Source organism: Ruditapes philippinarum, unplaced genomic scaffold (assembly GCF_026571515.1).
Source record: "Ruditapes philippinarum isolate M1 unplaced genomic scaffold, ASM2657151v2 ctg2183_1_1_1_1, whole genome shotgun sequence".
Lineage (NCBI taxonomy): Eukaryota > Metazoa > Mollusca > Bivalvia > Venerida > Veneridae > Ruditapes > Ruditapes philippinarum.
The window spans coordinates 215018-231037 of NW_026866770.1; the positions used below are offsets into that span (position 1 = coordinate 215018).

Sequence of the window (16020 nt, forward strand, 5' to 3'; positions counted from 1 at the left end):
TTCGTCCATTCTGTATCATAACCTTGAATAGACGGAAATAAAATTGTCAACATTTACTTCTAAATAAAAGCCTTCATACAACATCATTCTTAGCATTTTGACCAAACACTATAGAATATATAATTGAAAGTAACAATTACAATCAGATTTACACATGTATTTTATTTAAAATTCAAAATTTAAACTGGACCATCCTATTGAAATATAGGGGGTGGCATTCAGACCAATATTTTAACTTTTGATTGCTCAATTTAACAATTTGGAAATTGAAATTACCTTCCATCACAATCATAAAAAGAAAAAATGTTTTAACTGAAGAAAAATTTTTTTGGCACATGTTTCTTTTTTCTCTTTGCTTACCTTTCAAAGTCAATTTTCCAGTATAATTCAATGTATGAGAGAAGAAGACTTCTGGTTTGTATATCAACACTGCTGTTAGTATAAATTGTGAACAACCAGTCAAACATGTATAGTGTTCGTCCGTCTGTCTGCACACGATAGTCAAAACCAAAGCGACTTCGGAAGGAGAACTGCGATAACCGCCACACGGTTGTTTGTGGATTTTGTACCACGATACTTCTGCCAACATTTTCGTAGATGAAGTAAACTAGCCTCCAGTAATGAACCCTGAATTAAAAACATACATGAATATTCAATTATAAAACAAGAGTTTTGACTTTTTTTTTTGATGTTGTTTTTTTGGGGGGGGGGGGGGGGGGGGGGGTTGGGTTTTTACATTGCACCGAAACACAGTAATAGATTATATGGCGACTTTCTAAAAGTTTTACTGGTGGAGAGAGACCTGAGAACTTCGCCTCTTTAAAAATCAACCATACAAACATCGACTACAAGGCCTAAATATCATCCAATGACATGCATTTTTAAACCTTGCATTGATCTTTAAAAATAGATTTGGCATATTTAGAAAACTAAATTACCCATGTTTACCACTAAAAATTCATTATTTTTATATGCTTTGTATGTGTTTAAATGTACTAAATTGTGCTTTTAATAAGCTTTTATGTGCATATTAAGCTTGTGTGGGTTTATGTGCTGTCATGTGCTTTTGACAGGTTAAATATATCTCCAGTCAATATTTCAGTACCACTGAATCAAACAACAACAACAACTGTCCAGATATTTTTAGTGTTAATATATAAACTCTCCATATACATTACTTACCCATGTTCGTCCACAACACGCTCTTGATACTTTATATCAACCAACCAGAAACAACCGGATACTGAAATAAGACATAAATATATTCATAACTTAACTCTGATTATTACATAAACAAACTTGTCCATATTCCATTTTTATAGCTCTGCATTTACAATTTTGTGGATATCGGAATGGAAATTTGAAAGTTTTCCCGCCAAAAATTATGGAGCATGGTCTAAACGCTGGGTTGTCAATGCTTGTATTGCTCTATGCCTGTGGCAAAGGATCAATATTAATTGTAAGTTACATGTATCATGTTTTGTTTGTAATAAATTTTAAGAAAGTGAGTCTCCTTTCCTGAAGTATCGTCCTGTACATATTTTTTTTCTCAAAAGGACTTAATCAATATATTAACAGGTCTATGAAAATATGAATGCATTCAAAGTAAGCTTAAGGTAGATTTTTATCATTTCTGGTTAGAGTGTAATGTTAGTCTACTGTGAATTCACTTAATTTAGTGGACATGAAATTTCGTGGTTTTGTCACACAGAACATTTTGTGGATATTTAAATTTGTGGACTGTTTATTTACCAAAATGTAAGTAATGTGATGCAAAATAAATGAAATGAAATTGCTGAATCTTAAATTTGTGGATTATACTATTCACAAAAGATAGTGCACCACGAATAATGATGATTTTACAGTATATAAAATGACGACAAACAATAAATACAATTCAATTTATTACATGCTATTATAATTTCAAAAAAAAAATGCTTTCTGTCATCAGGTACGTATACAAAATGTATTAACATACATACCTGCTGTCATGTTATATTTACATTGTAAAACGTGTAGCATGCCATTTTCAAAAAAAATTCAACCAGGGACTTTATACAAGGCTAATTAGTTCACAAAGCTTTATCATAAACATATGTTATATACAAAAAAACATTAATATAGTCTTTTTATGAAAAGCTATTATAATTTTTAAAAAATTAATTGCTTTTTGTCAAAATACATTAAATACATGTAACATGCCATTTTCCCAAAAAAATTCAACCAGGGACTTTACAATAGGTTTATGATAAACATATGTTATAGAATGAAATATATAATTAATTAAAAATTTATATTTGATATTAGATCAAAAACAAGCAACATCATGTAAAAAAAAAATCTTTTAATTTGCAACAGCCGGTGTTCAAATCAGCAATTTTTCAATCTTTGTTGTTCAAAAGCACTTACACTTTTACTAAACTAAATACAACTTGGTTTCAGAAGTTCTCAAAAATATAAACATACCAAAATGTGAGCACCAGTCTGCCTTTATACTGGCTTCAATCATGGCCCAGTCTGCTTCATAAACAGCTTCTGTGAAGGTCAAGGTGAAAGCTACACTTCTATGGAAGACCCTGTAGACATCATACGCCTCTTCAAACAAAGTGTACTTTCTAAGGTTTTGACCGACCACACTGAAACTTGGTACGAGCAGCTTCTCGGTGATGTGATGTACAAATTTAGGAGAGATGTCTCTACTAGCATGCAGTACAGCAAATTTAATCTGCCAAAGTACCCTGTAAAGTTTAAACAAAAAATTGTTTTAAATAAAATTTTCCAGTTTTTCCCATGTTTTTTTTTTGGAATAAAGATAACATAAATAATAAAAATTTGGAAAAAATTTTCCCCAATTTTAACGTTATTTTGGGGAAAAAAGGTTAAAAAAACACATTTTTAACCAAAAAGGGGGTTTTGGTTTAACTTTTTTGGGCCCGTTTGCTTACAAAGATTTAAAAATTTTATAACTATTGATGCAAAAACGAAATATGCAATTTTTAATTTTTTAACCCTTAAAATTTAAAATTTAAAAGATCAATTAAATTTTAAATTAATTTTTACCCCCTTCATTATTAATCAATTAAAATTTTTTAAATTTAAATTTAATTTATTTTTTTTTCCCTTTCAATACAAATTGATTTGGGGGAACTTTTTTTTTTTTCATTCATTCACATTGAATAACCAATTAATTAATTTAATTAATTAATCAATTAATTAATTCATTTTCTTATTTATTTATTTTTCCTTAATTATATCCCTTGATATGGAAAATCTTAATTTTTTTCATTCATTCATTGAGTTATTAATAATTAATTAATTTTTCCTTGATAATATCACTTGACAAGGAGAATCTTAAATCTTTTTTTTTCTGCAATCTGAATCAATTAAAAAGCTAGTATGTAAGAACTTATAATATAAAGTAATCATATTTACCTGCTTTCAATGAAGACTTGTTCCTGGAAGATTATCTTCACTTCCAATGTATCCTTATATAAAGAATAATCTAGAAAAATAAAAGACATTTCTGATAAGTTTCTTACAGCTATACAGTATAATTATACATACAAATAATCATACAAGAATCATTATCTGGTTGAATGTATTTTTTCTTCCTCCTTCAAAACAACAAAATTTCAACTAAAATAAGTGGAGATGAGTTGCTTTAAAGCAGCACACCTCCAGATTCATGTTAATTTTCATGAAAATTTTGGAAATGATTTTAAAGTAAAATATTGTGAGGTGAACAAATAAAGTAATTAATATATGGCAATCAGCACTTACAATCCAAGAAAATTACCAAAAGTCGTCAACATATGCAAAAAAATCCCTTACTGTGTTAGTAATGCAGTAGAAATATGGTAATAAAATACTGCAAAATCAGTCTTAAACTGCACATAAGATAAAAAATATAACTTGCTTTTACCTTTCTTAAAGTTTTAGTACATTTTTCTCAATATTGATTTTCTTGAAATATTTTGACTCATCTTGAGGCGTGCAGCTTTAATTTTTGTTTATTTTCATGTATAGAGAAACAAAAACCTATGTTTTACTAAATCTCAGATCCATTCTCTTTTTTTTTTTATTATTATCTGTTGTATCCATTTGAGCAATTTCTGAACATTTTGACTGTAAAAAGCTTTAAAAAAAAGATTTTTGATTACCTGTCCAACTCAAAGAAAGTCCAGTCAAGATCGAAGTCTCAATCTTTTTATAATCCAACTCGGCAATAGGCGTAGTGAATGTTAGTCGATACAATTCATCCTCATAATACACGACCATGCTTTGAAATAACGTGTAATCTCTGCTGAACCCGTACCCTATGTTAAAATGATGTGAGACAAATTGTGATACTGTGGCCGAGAACCAGTAATATGTAGATGCATCGACGATTTCCCCGTGATGAGTGACTTTATATCGGAATTCTGTAACGATTTCCCTGAAAATATTTTTTTTTAAAAATCCATTAAGTCAGATATATTGAGCATTATTCATAAAGAGTCTTTTTTTTTTAAATTAAATCTGATCCATTATTTCAAACAAAAATAACTATATGTGACATTAGTGTTAAATTATTTTTTGTCCAATAGGATTGCAGTATTTCAAATGAATCGTAACACATTTACCTTTGTAAATCAGCTAAATTCAATCAGTCTAGAAAATCAACAGTTTTATAAAAATAATTTCAAACACTAAATTGGTGCACTGTTCTTGACCAATTTAATTTTGTAAAAGCTTACTAATAAACTCTAACCTATACTTAATTTAAAAACTCGTCATTGTCAAAATTCATTATTTATACCTGAAGTTATTTGTTTTTTCAATGGATTTCAAGTATCAAAGAGCAAAATTAAAGGGGGAAAAAAACAGGGTGGGACCTTAGATCTGACTAACATGGAAGTGGGGCTGGCTGGTGAAATAGACAACACATACATTTGCATTTGTAATTCATACAGTTAATATATACATAAAGACAACTGGCCGCATGGCCGTGTGTTTAATGCGTCGGACTAGTAATATAAGGATTGATGGCTGTGTGGGTTCAAACCAAGTCAGGGGCAAGTCGCTTTTTCCATGAGCAAGGGACTTTACACTCAATGCTTAGTACTGGTTCAGGTTGGTTCCAGGAACGGATTCGAGAGTGTATCAATAAGCTTACATATATCTTCCAACACAATCAAACTTACATTAATTTAGATAAGCTAATATATATACAATGTTGATGTACTTACCCAGTCAAGTTGTATCCCACTCTCTCTTTGAAGATGACCACTTTGTATCCTAAAATTACACATTTAGAGATTATGAATATTTTCAAGTTATTGTCTAAAAAACTAATTATAGAGTTTATATGAAAAAATTACACTGAGGAAATAAAAGATCGCGAATGGTGCAACTGGGTAGAATTTAATGACATGTTGGATGGTATTTTAGCTAGAGGAAAGTTTAACAATTTTGTCAATTCGCGTAATTAGAGAATATTTCCACATCACTAACTTAATACAGAATATCATAAATGATTCAGTATATGTTTTTTTTAAAATTTTAGGGTACTAATTCCTAACAGTATGGAAAATAATCTTTGTTAAACAATTTATAAAGGGAAGTAACCTATTTCAGTACTAAAGAGAAGGTTCTTACATGACATAAATAAAGGTTATATATGACATATAATGTGTATGTGATATATGAAAATATATGATACATGACATGCATGATATATGACATTGTGATATACAACAAATATGATGTGATATGTTAAATATACGCTTTGTATGACAATTTAAAGACAAAGAATATATGTAATATATGGCATATCTGCCACATGTGATTTATGGCATGTGCAATATATATCATGTAGCAATTTATCCGTAAAAATGGTATTGCATGGCTGTGCATATTATTATTTTGATGTGACATCATTTACATTTATACAAACATAGCGTAAATACGCATTAAATGTTAGCGTTACACTATATGCACGTCAATGAAAAATGATTCTTTTACACTTTAAACAGTCTTTATTTTGGTATATGTGATAAATAGAATATTATACATGTATATGTGCAGGTTCATTACTGAATTTATTGAAGTTGTTGAATAAAGTAATAAAAATGCTCATCAGAGGCTCGCATGATATAATTTTATTCATCTCTTTCAATAAATTTGGTACTGAACTTATTCTCATTCATTTTTCTATATATATGGCACATGTATTAATGATCATAATGCATACATCAACTTATATGAAAGATTTATGATATTTAGGATATTGGTAGATAAATATTCATAAAATTACCATTCACCAAGGAAAAAAGGGAATTTCATGAAAATTTGAAAATTATCAAATATCATTGCTACATTATGGATGAAGGATTTACTAACAGTTAATTGAACAAATACATGACTGTATAATTGGATTGGGGAAATGCTTTTACTGTGAAATCATATCTGGTTGCTATGACAACAGGGCAGTTTCCATGGAGACTTAAATTTGTGGATGATGTAATAATTTTACTTTCTACGGTTATAAAAGCTCGGAAAACGCATAATTTTTCAATGGGTATGTGGTAAAAAAAGGATTGGGGGTGGGGATGGGAACTGAGCTAAAGGGTGGATTAATGGTGAACTCTAACTTTAAAAAAAAATCGACAAAGCAACAAAATCCACATAATTAAGTCTCCAATGAAAATTGAATGATTTCACAATTTGACAACTTTGATGATACAATGTTTATATTATATGGGATAACACGGTAATAATGGCATTATGGATACCATTGTTTGGTGGTATGATAGATGAATCATGGCGAATGCCTCTAACTGATCTGCTATGATGATTGGCTGAAAAACAAAACAATGACACAGATGCTTGTGATAACTGTCATGAAAAAAGTCATTCATGTATAATCATCATGTATAATGATTTCGGGATCCCCCCCCCCCCCCCCCCCCAACCCCATTTTATCATATGATCAATCAATCATATCCTGCTGGGTTACTTTTTACATATAAGGTAAATATATGTCATGGTCTTGAACTGCATACTTATTAGGTGAGAGAATGTGTAAATCTGCTGGATAGCTAAGTCAGTAGAACCGCAGTACAGTATTTCCGAGGGTTCTAGTCCCGGTCATGCTCCACATTCACTCTCCCCGTGACATGATTATGTGACATAATATTGTCAGCTGCATCATATTATATTATCACATGACCCCACAATGCATATTTCTATCTGCTTTTTAACGCTCTTGTTTTTTGGATAGATTGATAAGTTTGGGAATCAAGGAACTGTGTCATAAACCAGCACCATTTTATCTAATAACCATACCTGATCCGACTGTATTCCAAGATGCTTCTAACAAATTAGTAAAGTTTGTCTTGTCTTCCGATACCAAATACCCATCAACATTAAGAGTGTGCAGCTGAGAAATGGGGGTTACATCTTCCGTTTGCAGGGAGCCGAGGGTGTAGACAATGTACAAGTCCTGGCTACCATAGTAGACTTTATGAGATTGAAAGTACTGGTACAGATTCGCGTCACTAATTATATTTATGGACCGGACGTCAACGACTCTCTTCAGATTGGTTGTTTCTTGGAGGTAGAATATCATTGTTGATATGAGGTTACTGCAATAATAATGTGATGATAATTTAAAGTGGCATTCAACTTTTATTTTCTGTTGAATAAACAATTCTGTGTTGTTTCAAACTGAATATTTCAGTAATTTCATCTTAACAAAGTGTATCATATCACTGTTAAGCCTTCTTCAAAACAAACAGCGTCCCGAGAGCTATTAATAATTCGTTAGTGACATTCGTTTCTAAAAATAGAGAATCGGGAAATGAATCTATTATCATCTTTTTTTGCGTAAATAATTTTGAAATAATAAAAGTTATAAAACAACACAATATGATGTTTCAGTGTTGAGATAGACTTATATTTCAAACATTTTTTTAGGTGAAGGCCCTTAAAAAAATTTCCACTACATAAACTTACCCATAATTTGTATAAGATACTGTATATCTGTTTAACATGGCAATGTACTGGAATCCTGAAAATGATAAACAAAATTTACATTTAACAATGACAATATTTCACAATTATAATGTTTTCATTTTCTTTCTGTCGGACTTTAATGAAGGAATGAAATTAAGAAAGAAAAATTGGCAATATTATGATATATCATGCTTGACCAAAAAAAAAAGTTGCCGGTTGCTTAAATCAAACACTGTTCAGGTCACATGCCGATTAATTCCACAGCCTTACTAGTGCATGACTTAAGGCATAAGTTTGCACCTGAGTAGAACCATCTTTTTTCTAAAAAAAAGCTAGATAGCTGTCTCACATTAAAGAATCCAAAGTCCCTGGGTTAATTTGAGCCTACAACCGTGACAGGATTCAAACCCAAAGTGGCCAGAAGGAAACCTTTCAAAGTCTGTGATTATATCATAATAAAACATGAGCTAAACACTTAAATAACAAGAAGCTGATAAGGAAATGGTGGATAAAAAATATATCAATGCAAAATCTATTGTTTTATCAATGAAGGGGAAAAACCCAGAAAAATAGAGTTTTAATTTGTCCATGAAACTGAATGGTGACTATAATTTAGTCATTACATGTACTTACATATTAATTGGTAAGAATAATCATAGTTTATTAATATAATTTCATTTCAAAGCGAAAGTTTTTCAAGCCATACCTTGAGTATTGTTTTCAAGAGCACGATTAATCTGAGCCGTTAGTTTGATAACGTCCCTCGGGTCAATGCTACCGACAAAGCTAACTTCCCAGTGGAACCGATACCTATACAGCATGTCCCGAGTCGCAAGTTCGTAAACATTGTACTGCGTCAGTATTCCCGGTTGATTCACCATCAATGACTTTCTGGTGATACTTGGTGCCGACACCACCACAGGGCTCAATAAGTCAACACCGATATGAACGTAGTAGATCAGACCATATACTTCTTGACTGAAACAAATAGTCATAAAAATTCCATCCATTGATTTTCACACTTTTTAAAGTGTATAAAAGCTATATATCTGCTTTTAAAAAAAATATTTGAATTCTGACAAAGATAACCTCACAAATACCTGTACGAAATTTTTTGTTTGTATACATGTATTTCCTAAGTAATTAGAGCGATTGGTGCATTAATAAAATCTTTGCAAAATAGTTAAAACCTTCTTAATAAAAAAACAATCTATTGTATAATTTTTTTTGAATTTACGATAAAAATTTGGAAACAATATAATTTTACTGTTTAAAAATTGTGTAAAAACATCATATAGATATAGCTTTATACCCTTTAAATTAAAATCAAGAATGTTTTTAAATATTTCAGACACTATGTCCTATTATAAATAATGATTAATCACAAAAAAATGCTTTGCAACAAGAATATGTTATGCTATTCTAAATTGATGAGAAATGACAATAAAGCAAAAAAAAATTGCCTTGGTATGAACAAAAACATATCCATAACTTTCTAAATGTTTCATTAGCATAACCAAAATACATGGCCTTGCAATGGCAAAAAGTGGAAAATTAAATTTTTAGCTCCAGTGACCTTGACCTAGTCAATCTGAAACCCACTGAAGGGTAAAGGTCAATGAAAAGCACCAACAAAGATTGAAGGAAGGAATAAAACCTTGGCTGTATTATGATATATTAAGCTTGACCAAAAGTTGCTGGTTGCTTAAAACAAATCTACAATGTCTTTACTTACTTTCCATTCAGAAGATATTTCTCGACTCTTATAATATGAACTATACACACATCACCTGCGCATTCTGGAAAAGACAACACTTAATATTGTTACAAACAATATAGTTTTTTCAATTTTTATATATGAATTTTTCTTTATCTCAAAAAAAAACCTCATTTGGCACTTTCCCTGTTTAACTCGTAAAGGAAGGCTCAGATTTCGTCCATTGTACATTAATTCTTGCACAAGTTGGCAAGGAAGAAGAACCACCAGCCTCAAGAAAAGAAGCTGGACAGCTTCCTTATATGCAAAGTCTAATGTCCTTGGAGATATTAAACCTATTGCATCACCTTTCAATATTTTCAAACCCACTTCCTTGAATTATATTCAAACATTTTTCTACAAAGATGTGATGGTAAAGAATTTCTGGACATGCACCACTTGAAGAAAATTAGAAACAAAGTTAATTTGCCTAAATTCTCATCATAAAACAAACAGTTTCTGATCTTGTAGCAAGTCATTCAATACAGCATTGCATGCTCTTAAATGCTAGAAAATGTCAAACTTTACCTTTCTTATTGGTAGACCATTCATTTTGAATAGCAGACGTAAAGTCAGTAATGTTCTCTTTGTATACGTAGCTCTCAATCAGGACCTCATAGTGGTATCTATAGCGACGTTCAAGGAAACCAGCGTATACCACAATGCCTTGCACTCCCATCTCGATACTTTTATCTATCAGAGTGTCATCAGGGGCTGTAACTCTTGCAGGATCAAGGTAGGTGTGATTGTAAACCACGTAGTAAACTATCCTTGTCAACTCAATGCTGAAATGAAAAAAAAATACGCTATTATAATTACATGTATAACAAACATCTTAATACGATGAAGATAAATCAAACATGTGAATCATAGATAGACATTGCCAGTTACTTACGGCTCAATTCAAGCATCTAGCGAACTTAATATTATTCATGATTAAAAGTTGAATTCTTCTACAATATAACACAAGGCTGATTTAAAATGGTAGTAAAGTTAAAACAAAAATTAAAACAGTCAAAGTTTAATTACTTACGCATTATCTCCAATATATTCTTCCGTTTTCATAACTCTGACAAAATCCCCGGCAGAGCAATTCAATTGTCTCTCACCTGAAAGATCCAAGGTCAGAAATATAAAGAAATTCTAGGGCAATAAAAATCTAATTATACTTGAAAACTATTATTACAACACTTAAAATGTTACCATAACAATATTTTTTTTGGTATCAGACTGTAAACAATAATGTTGAGAAAACTTTTCTTTATTCACAAACAGTTGTTCAAATGTGACAATAAGATGCTTTAAGACTTTCCATGTCTTCACAAATCTTTTCCATGATCTGTACTAGCCTATTTGCTTTTCAGTCAGAACATATTTCGAAAACTTTCCCTACAAATGATAGTTTTATCCAGATTGAAAAACGAAAAAGTCTAAAAAAAAGTCTTTTGATTAATTTTAACATGGTAAGGGTTAACAAAGCCACTTTTTTGAGACTCAGATGTTCAATACTAAGATGTCCATATTCTATTAAAACATGACTTACTGCTATTGGCCATCCATACGTTACACAATTTATCTTCCATCTTGGCAATGGTTGTCGGTCTTGGTCGAGGGCCTTCGATCATGATACTAAAACTGTATCTAAGGTCAGTGAGTCGTGAAACATCACCGCTGTAAACCTTGGTATAGTAGTGCCTCCTCAGTGCTGTATTTAGTACACTATAACCTGGCTGTACAACCTTCAACTGACCAATCAGGAACACGACCTTCAGTCTGTAGTCTATTTTTAACACATCAGTTCTATAACAAAAAAACACACAAATTTAATACTGTAGTTATCTTTTGCTTTTTTCTTCTTTTTATTTTTTTTTGCTTTAATGCCTACCATTTTCTTTTTTTCTTCTGAACTTATAAGAAAGAATTCTTCATTGTTTCTATATGTTGCTTTCCTTTTTGCTTTAATGCCTGCCTTTTAATTATTTCACATACTTAATGAATTAATAGGTTTCTTTATTTGATTAGTTTGTTTGTTTTTGGCTATTTAAGCCTATTTTTACACATTTTTGGCCATATCTTTGAAAATAATTAAATTACCTTTCCCACAATTTGTAAATCATGAAAAAGTAATAAAATTTTATTATAAGTTTCTATGATAAGTCTTTTTGCCAAAAAAAAATAGAACATTTACCCTGTTTCATCAAACATGCTTGCAGTAGCAAGGGCAGTTACACTCAGGTCTATGTTTCTTACAACCGAATCTGAAAAATTAAAAAAATAAACAATGTACATGTTTACAAAATTTGGCAACAAAATATCAATTAAATTACAATGATATCGGTTGTACCTTGGATAACTGATACTTATGAAATGGTCCGTCTGCTTAATATATGACAGTCCGTCTGCTTAATATACAATGACAAAGTAGTCCGTGTGCTTCATCTATACTGACAAAGTAGTCTGTCTGCTTCATCTATACTGACAAAGTAGTCCGTCTGCTTCATCTATACTGACAAAGTAGTCTGTCTGCTTCATCTATACTGACAAAGTAGTCCGTCTGCTTCATCTATACTGACAAAGTAGTCCGTCTGCTTCATCTATACTGACAAAGTAGTCCGTCTGCTTCATCTATACTGACAAAGTAGTCCGTCTGCTTCATCTATACTGACAAAGTAGTCCGTCTGCTTCATCTATACTGACTAAATGGTCTATCTGCTTTCATTTATACTAACTAAGTAGTCTGTCTGCTTAATATACACTGACAAAGTAGTCCGTCTGCTTCATCTATACTGACAAAGTAGTCCGTCTGCTTCATCTATACTGACAAAGTAGTCCATCTGCTTCATCTATACTGACAAAGTAGTCCGTCTGCTTCATCTATACTGACAAAGTAGTCCGTCTGCTTCATCTATACTGACAAAGTAGTCCGTCTGCTTCATCTATACTGACAAAGTAGTCCGTCTGCTTCATCTATACTGACAAAGTAGTCCGTCTGCTTCATCTATACTGACAAAGTAGTCCGTCTGCTTCATCTATACTGACAAAGTAGTCCGTCTGCTTCATCTATACTGACAAAGTAGTCCGTCTGCTTCATCTATACTGACTAAATGGTCTATCTGCTTCATTTATACTAACTAAGTAGTCTGTCTGCTTAATATACACTGACAAAGTAGTCCGTCTGCTTCATCTATACTGACTAAATGGTCTATCTGCTTAATATATGACATAATTATCTTCTACCAAGTAAATTGTGTATTAATCCTAAACCAAAATTGAAGCTTTAAATCAAGCATCTATACTAGATTGTCATGCAAACTTGTAGCTTATCTGAACCAATATCAAGCCAATTTCTTGTCAAATACGAAAAAAAGAGCCAACAAATGACCCCTTGAAGGACTACAAGGCCATGATTCCATTCCCTATATGAAATTTCTAGTCTTTGCCTTTGATGAAAGTAATAAAGCAGAACATGTACCAATATTTTAAATTGTGTTGTTTTTTTTATCAACTTATCTTTAGAGCTTAAGGAATTCAAATCTGATCTAAGTCAAGTTGTTTTTAATATTATCAGCTAATCTTTCATGCTATACATTATATTTGAGAAATTTATTTAATATTTTAGTTACCATCATTGGCATCAATCCAAGCTTGTTTAATAAAGTCCTCAACAATAGTTACATTGTATTCTTCATCTACCATTTCTAGGTAGGCAGAATAAATCTTGTCCTCATAGTATGTAACTGGTGTTGTTGTTGTCGGAACTTCTGTTGTTGTTGTTAATTGTGTTGTTGGTGAAGTGGCACCACATTGGTTTCCTGAACGATATATGTTAAATGATATAATAAATCTATTTACTATAAAATAATGGAGGAATAACAGCTTTTTAAAAAGGCTAACGACTTACATTTCCAATAGACAAATACGAAACCGTAACAATTAATTTGCATAAAACCTTACAAAATGCTAAAAGCAAAAACTTCTTAGTTTTAGGAAAATTTTTGATTATCTAATTTCAAGTCGGACTTACCATCTATTCTGGACATTTCTAGTCGACAAACATTCCTAGAATGTTCCGAAGTTTTAAAAACTATAGCTCCCTCAACCCTCAAAGGCGTTTTCAATACACCACTGATTTCCATATGTTTTCCTGTGCTCTGTAAAGTAATGGATTTTAGGTATGACGCAAAAGTTCCGCTGAAAACTGTTTCTTGACCTTGAATGAAAAGGTGACCTTGAATAGCTGGCCCAGTTCCAGAATGAGTAACTCTAAGGTAGAAAATGGTAGTCTGCACGTCTGCTGCACATGTATAGTTACCGTTCCATACACTTGCAATATTATCAGCATCTGAAATAAAGAAATAGAACAAATTTCAGAGTTTGTGGTCTCTCAAAAAATACATTAGTGAATGACTACAATGAATCCACTTGATTTCATGAACTTGATATTTCGTGGTATTGTCACAAAGTGCATTTTCGTGGGTTCCTAAATTTGTGGATGTGTTTATTTTTCCAAAAGGTAAAATGTTAATATTGTGAAGCAAAATAATCTTAAAGCAGACGAAAAAAAATTTCATTGGATCTTAAATTGATGGATTGACCTATCTACGAACCATGAAAATGTATATCAAAGAGGTTATATTGAGAAAGGAACTGTAAACTGTATGTGGCCACCTGGCCAAGTGGTAATCTAAGGATTGCTGACCATGTGGGTTCAAAACCCCGTCAGGGGCAAGCCATTGTTTCCTTGAGCAAGAAACTTTAAACTCATTGCTAAGTACTGGTTAGTTGGTTAGTTCAAGGAACGAATTCGAGAGTTTAGAGCTTAAGAAAGCTAATAGTCGGATATCTTTAAATTTATAATTGTATGTTCTAAGAACAAAATTGACATAAATTGACAAAAAAAGAAAAAAAAAGAAAAGAAAAGGCACTCACTGTCATATTTTGCACATACTGCACTTTGGCTAGACATTGGAATATTACAGTTTGGTCCCTGGAACCATGGTAGACATTTCTGCTGACCTAATCTTGAGCATGTGAAATGTCCCGGACATGCTGACAATGTTGTCGTGGCTAAAGTTGTTGTGCTTGTTGTAGAAGGTGTAGTGGTGGTCGTTGATGTACTTGTTGATGTTGTTGTTGTTGAAGAAGTTGTGCTTGGAGTTGTTGTTGTTGTTGTGGATGTAGTGGTAGTACTTGGTGTTGTTGTACTTGGTGTTGTTGTTGATGTAGATGTTGTTTTCCTTCTTGTTGTTGTCGGTTTTGTCGTTGTTGACGTTGTGGTTGATGCTGTAGTTGTTTTCTTAGTAGAAGGTGTATTTGCCACAGTTGGAGAAGTTGTTGACGTTGAAGCAGAAGTGGTTGATGTGGTTGCAGCTCTCATTGTACTTGTAGGTTTAACAGTTGTAGTCGTGGAAGTTGAAGGTTTTGATGTAGTTGTTGTTGATGTTGAGGCTGTGGTGCTACTGGCCGTGGTTGTCACAACTTTTCTTGGTGTTTTGACTGCAGCAGTGGTGGACGCTGTTGTAGATTTGGTGGTTGAAGCAGTTGTGGATGTACTTGGCTTGGTTGTTGGAGTTGTGGTGATTCTAGGTGTCTGTGTTGTCGTACTTGTTGTTGTTGTTGTAGAAGTTGAGGTGGACGGAGCAATCTGACAACTGTCTCCAGAGTAACCTTTAATAACAAACACATGAAAAGTATAATATAATAATACATTTATTACAAGAAAATTCAATATCACAAGTTTATAATGTACTGTAGAATGCTTTAAATTCGCATTGTCAAAATTTGGCATTTTTTGTCCAAAAAATGTTGTTTCTTTATCACATTTTCATTAATTCTGGTCTTCATCATATTAAAAATAGAAATATAGAAACATGCAGTTTTAAGATAATCTTAACAAGACAACTGTAAACTCACAATCACAAAGAAATTTATTCACAAATGAAACCAGTTCTTCAATTTTTGTTACAAACATTAATTGAAACTGTACCATATTGATGACACCATAAAATGACCTTAATTTTATCATCTAAACATCTCTAAATAGCACGAGTTGAATGCATTTAAACATAATTTGTATCATTATACCATTAGAACAGCAGCATTTATGTTCATCCAGCTGGGTACCATATCTATAACAACTTCCATGACCACTACACCAGTTTATGTTCACTAAAAATTGAAATATATCATAGATGATATAGCAATTCACTAAAAAAATACCAATATTATTTTTTTATGATAACAAAATTAATATTTTCGTGACTTTTAAA

At 31.8% G+C, this 16020-nt stretch overlaps 1 protein-coding gene across 1 annotated transcript in view; it reads right to left on the bottom strand.

The window, feature by feature from the left end:
* Window positions 1-356: 356 nt before the first annotated feature.
* LOC132733653 (uncharacterized) overlaps window positions 357-16020 on the bottom strand; it is a 61043-nt gene continuing 45379 nt past the window's right edge. The window contains exons 34-52 of the mRNA XM_060720313.1: window positions 15836-15919; window positions 14681-15418; window positions 13776-14093; window positions 13375-13563; window positions 11940-12009; window positions 11295-11551; window positions 10785-10860; window positions 10280-10536; window positions 9731-9794; window positions 8702-8973; window positions 7996-8050; window positions 7327-7625; window positions 6774-6839; window positions 5229-5277; window positions 4161-4435; window positions 3433-3502; window positions 2467-2738; window positions 1183-1243; window positions 357-627 (exon numbers count right to left, since the gene is read on the bottom strand). Of these exons, the coding sequence (XP_060576296.1) occupies window positions 357-627; window positions 1183-1243; window positions 2467-2738; window positions 3433-3502; window positions 4161-4435; window positions 5229-5277; window positions 6774-6839; window positions 7327-7625; window positions 7996-8050; window positions 8702-8973; window positions 9731-9794; window positions 10280-10536; window positions 10785-10860; window positions 11295-11551; window positions 11940-12009; window positions 13375-13563; window positions 13776-14093; window positions 14681-15418; window positions 15836-15919 (3743 nt within the window). The remainder of the gene's footprint in view (window positions 628-1182; window positions 1244-2466; window positions 2739-3432; window positions 3503-4160; window positions 4436-5228; window positions 5278-6773; window positions 6840-7326; window positions 7626-7995; window positions 8051-8701; window positions 8974-9730; window positions 9795-10279; window positions 10537-10784; window positions 10861-11294; window positions 11552-11939; window positions 12010-13374; window positions 13564-13775; window positions 14094-14680; window positions 15419-15835; window positions 15920-16020) is intronic.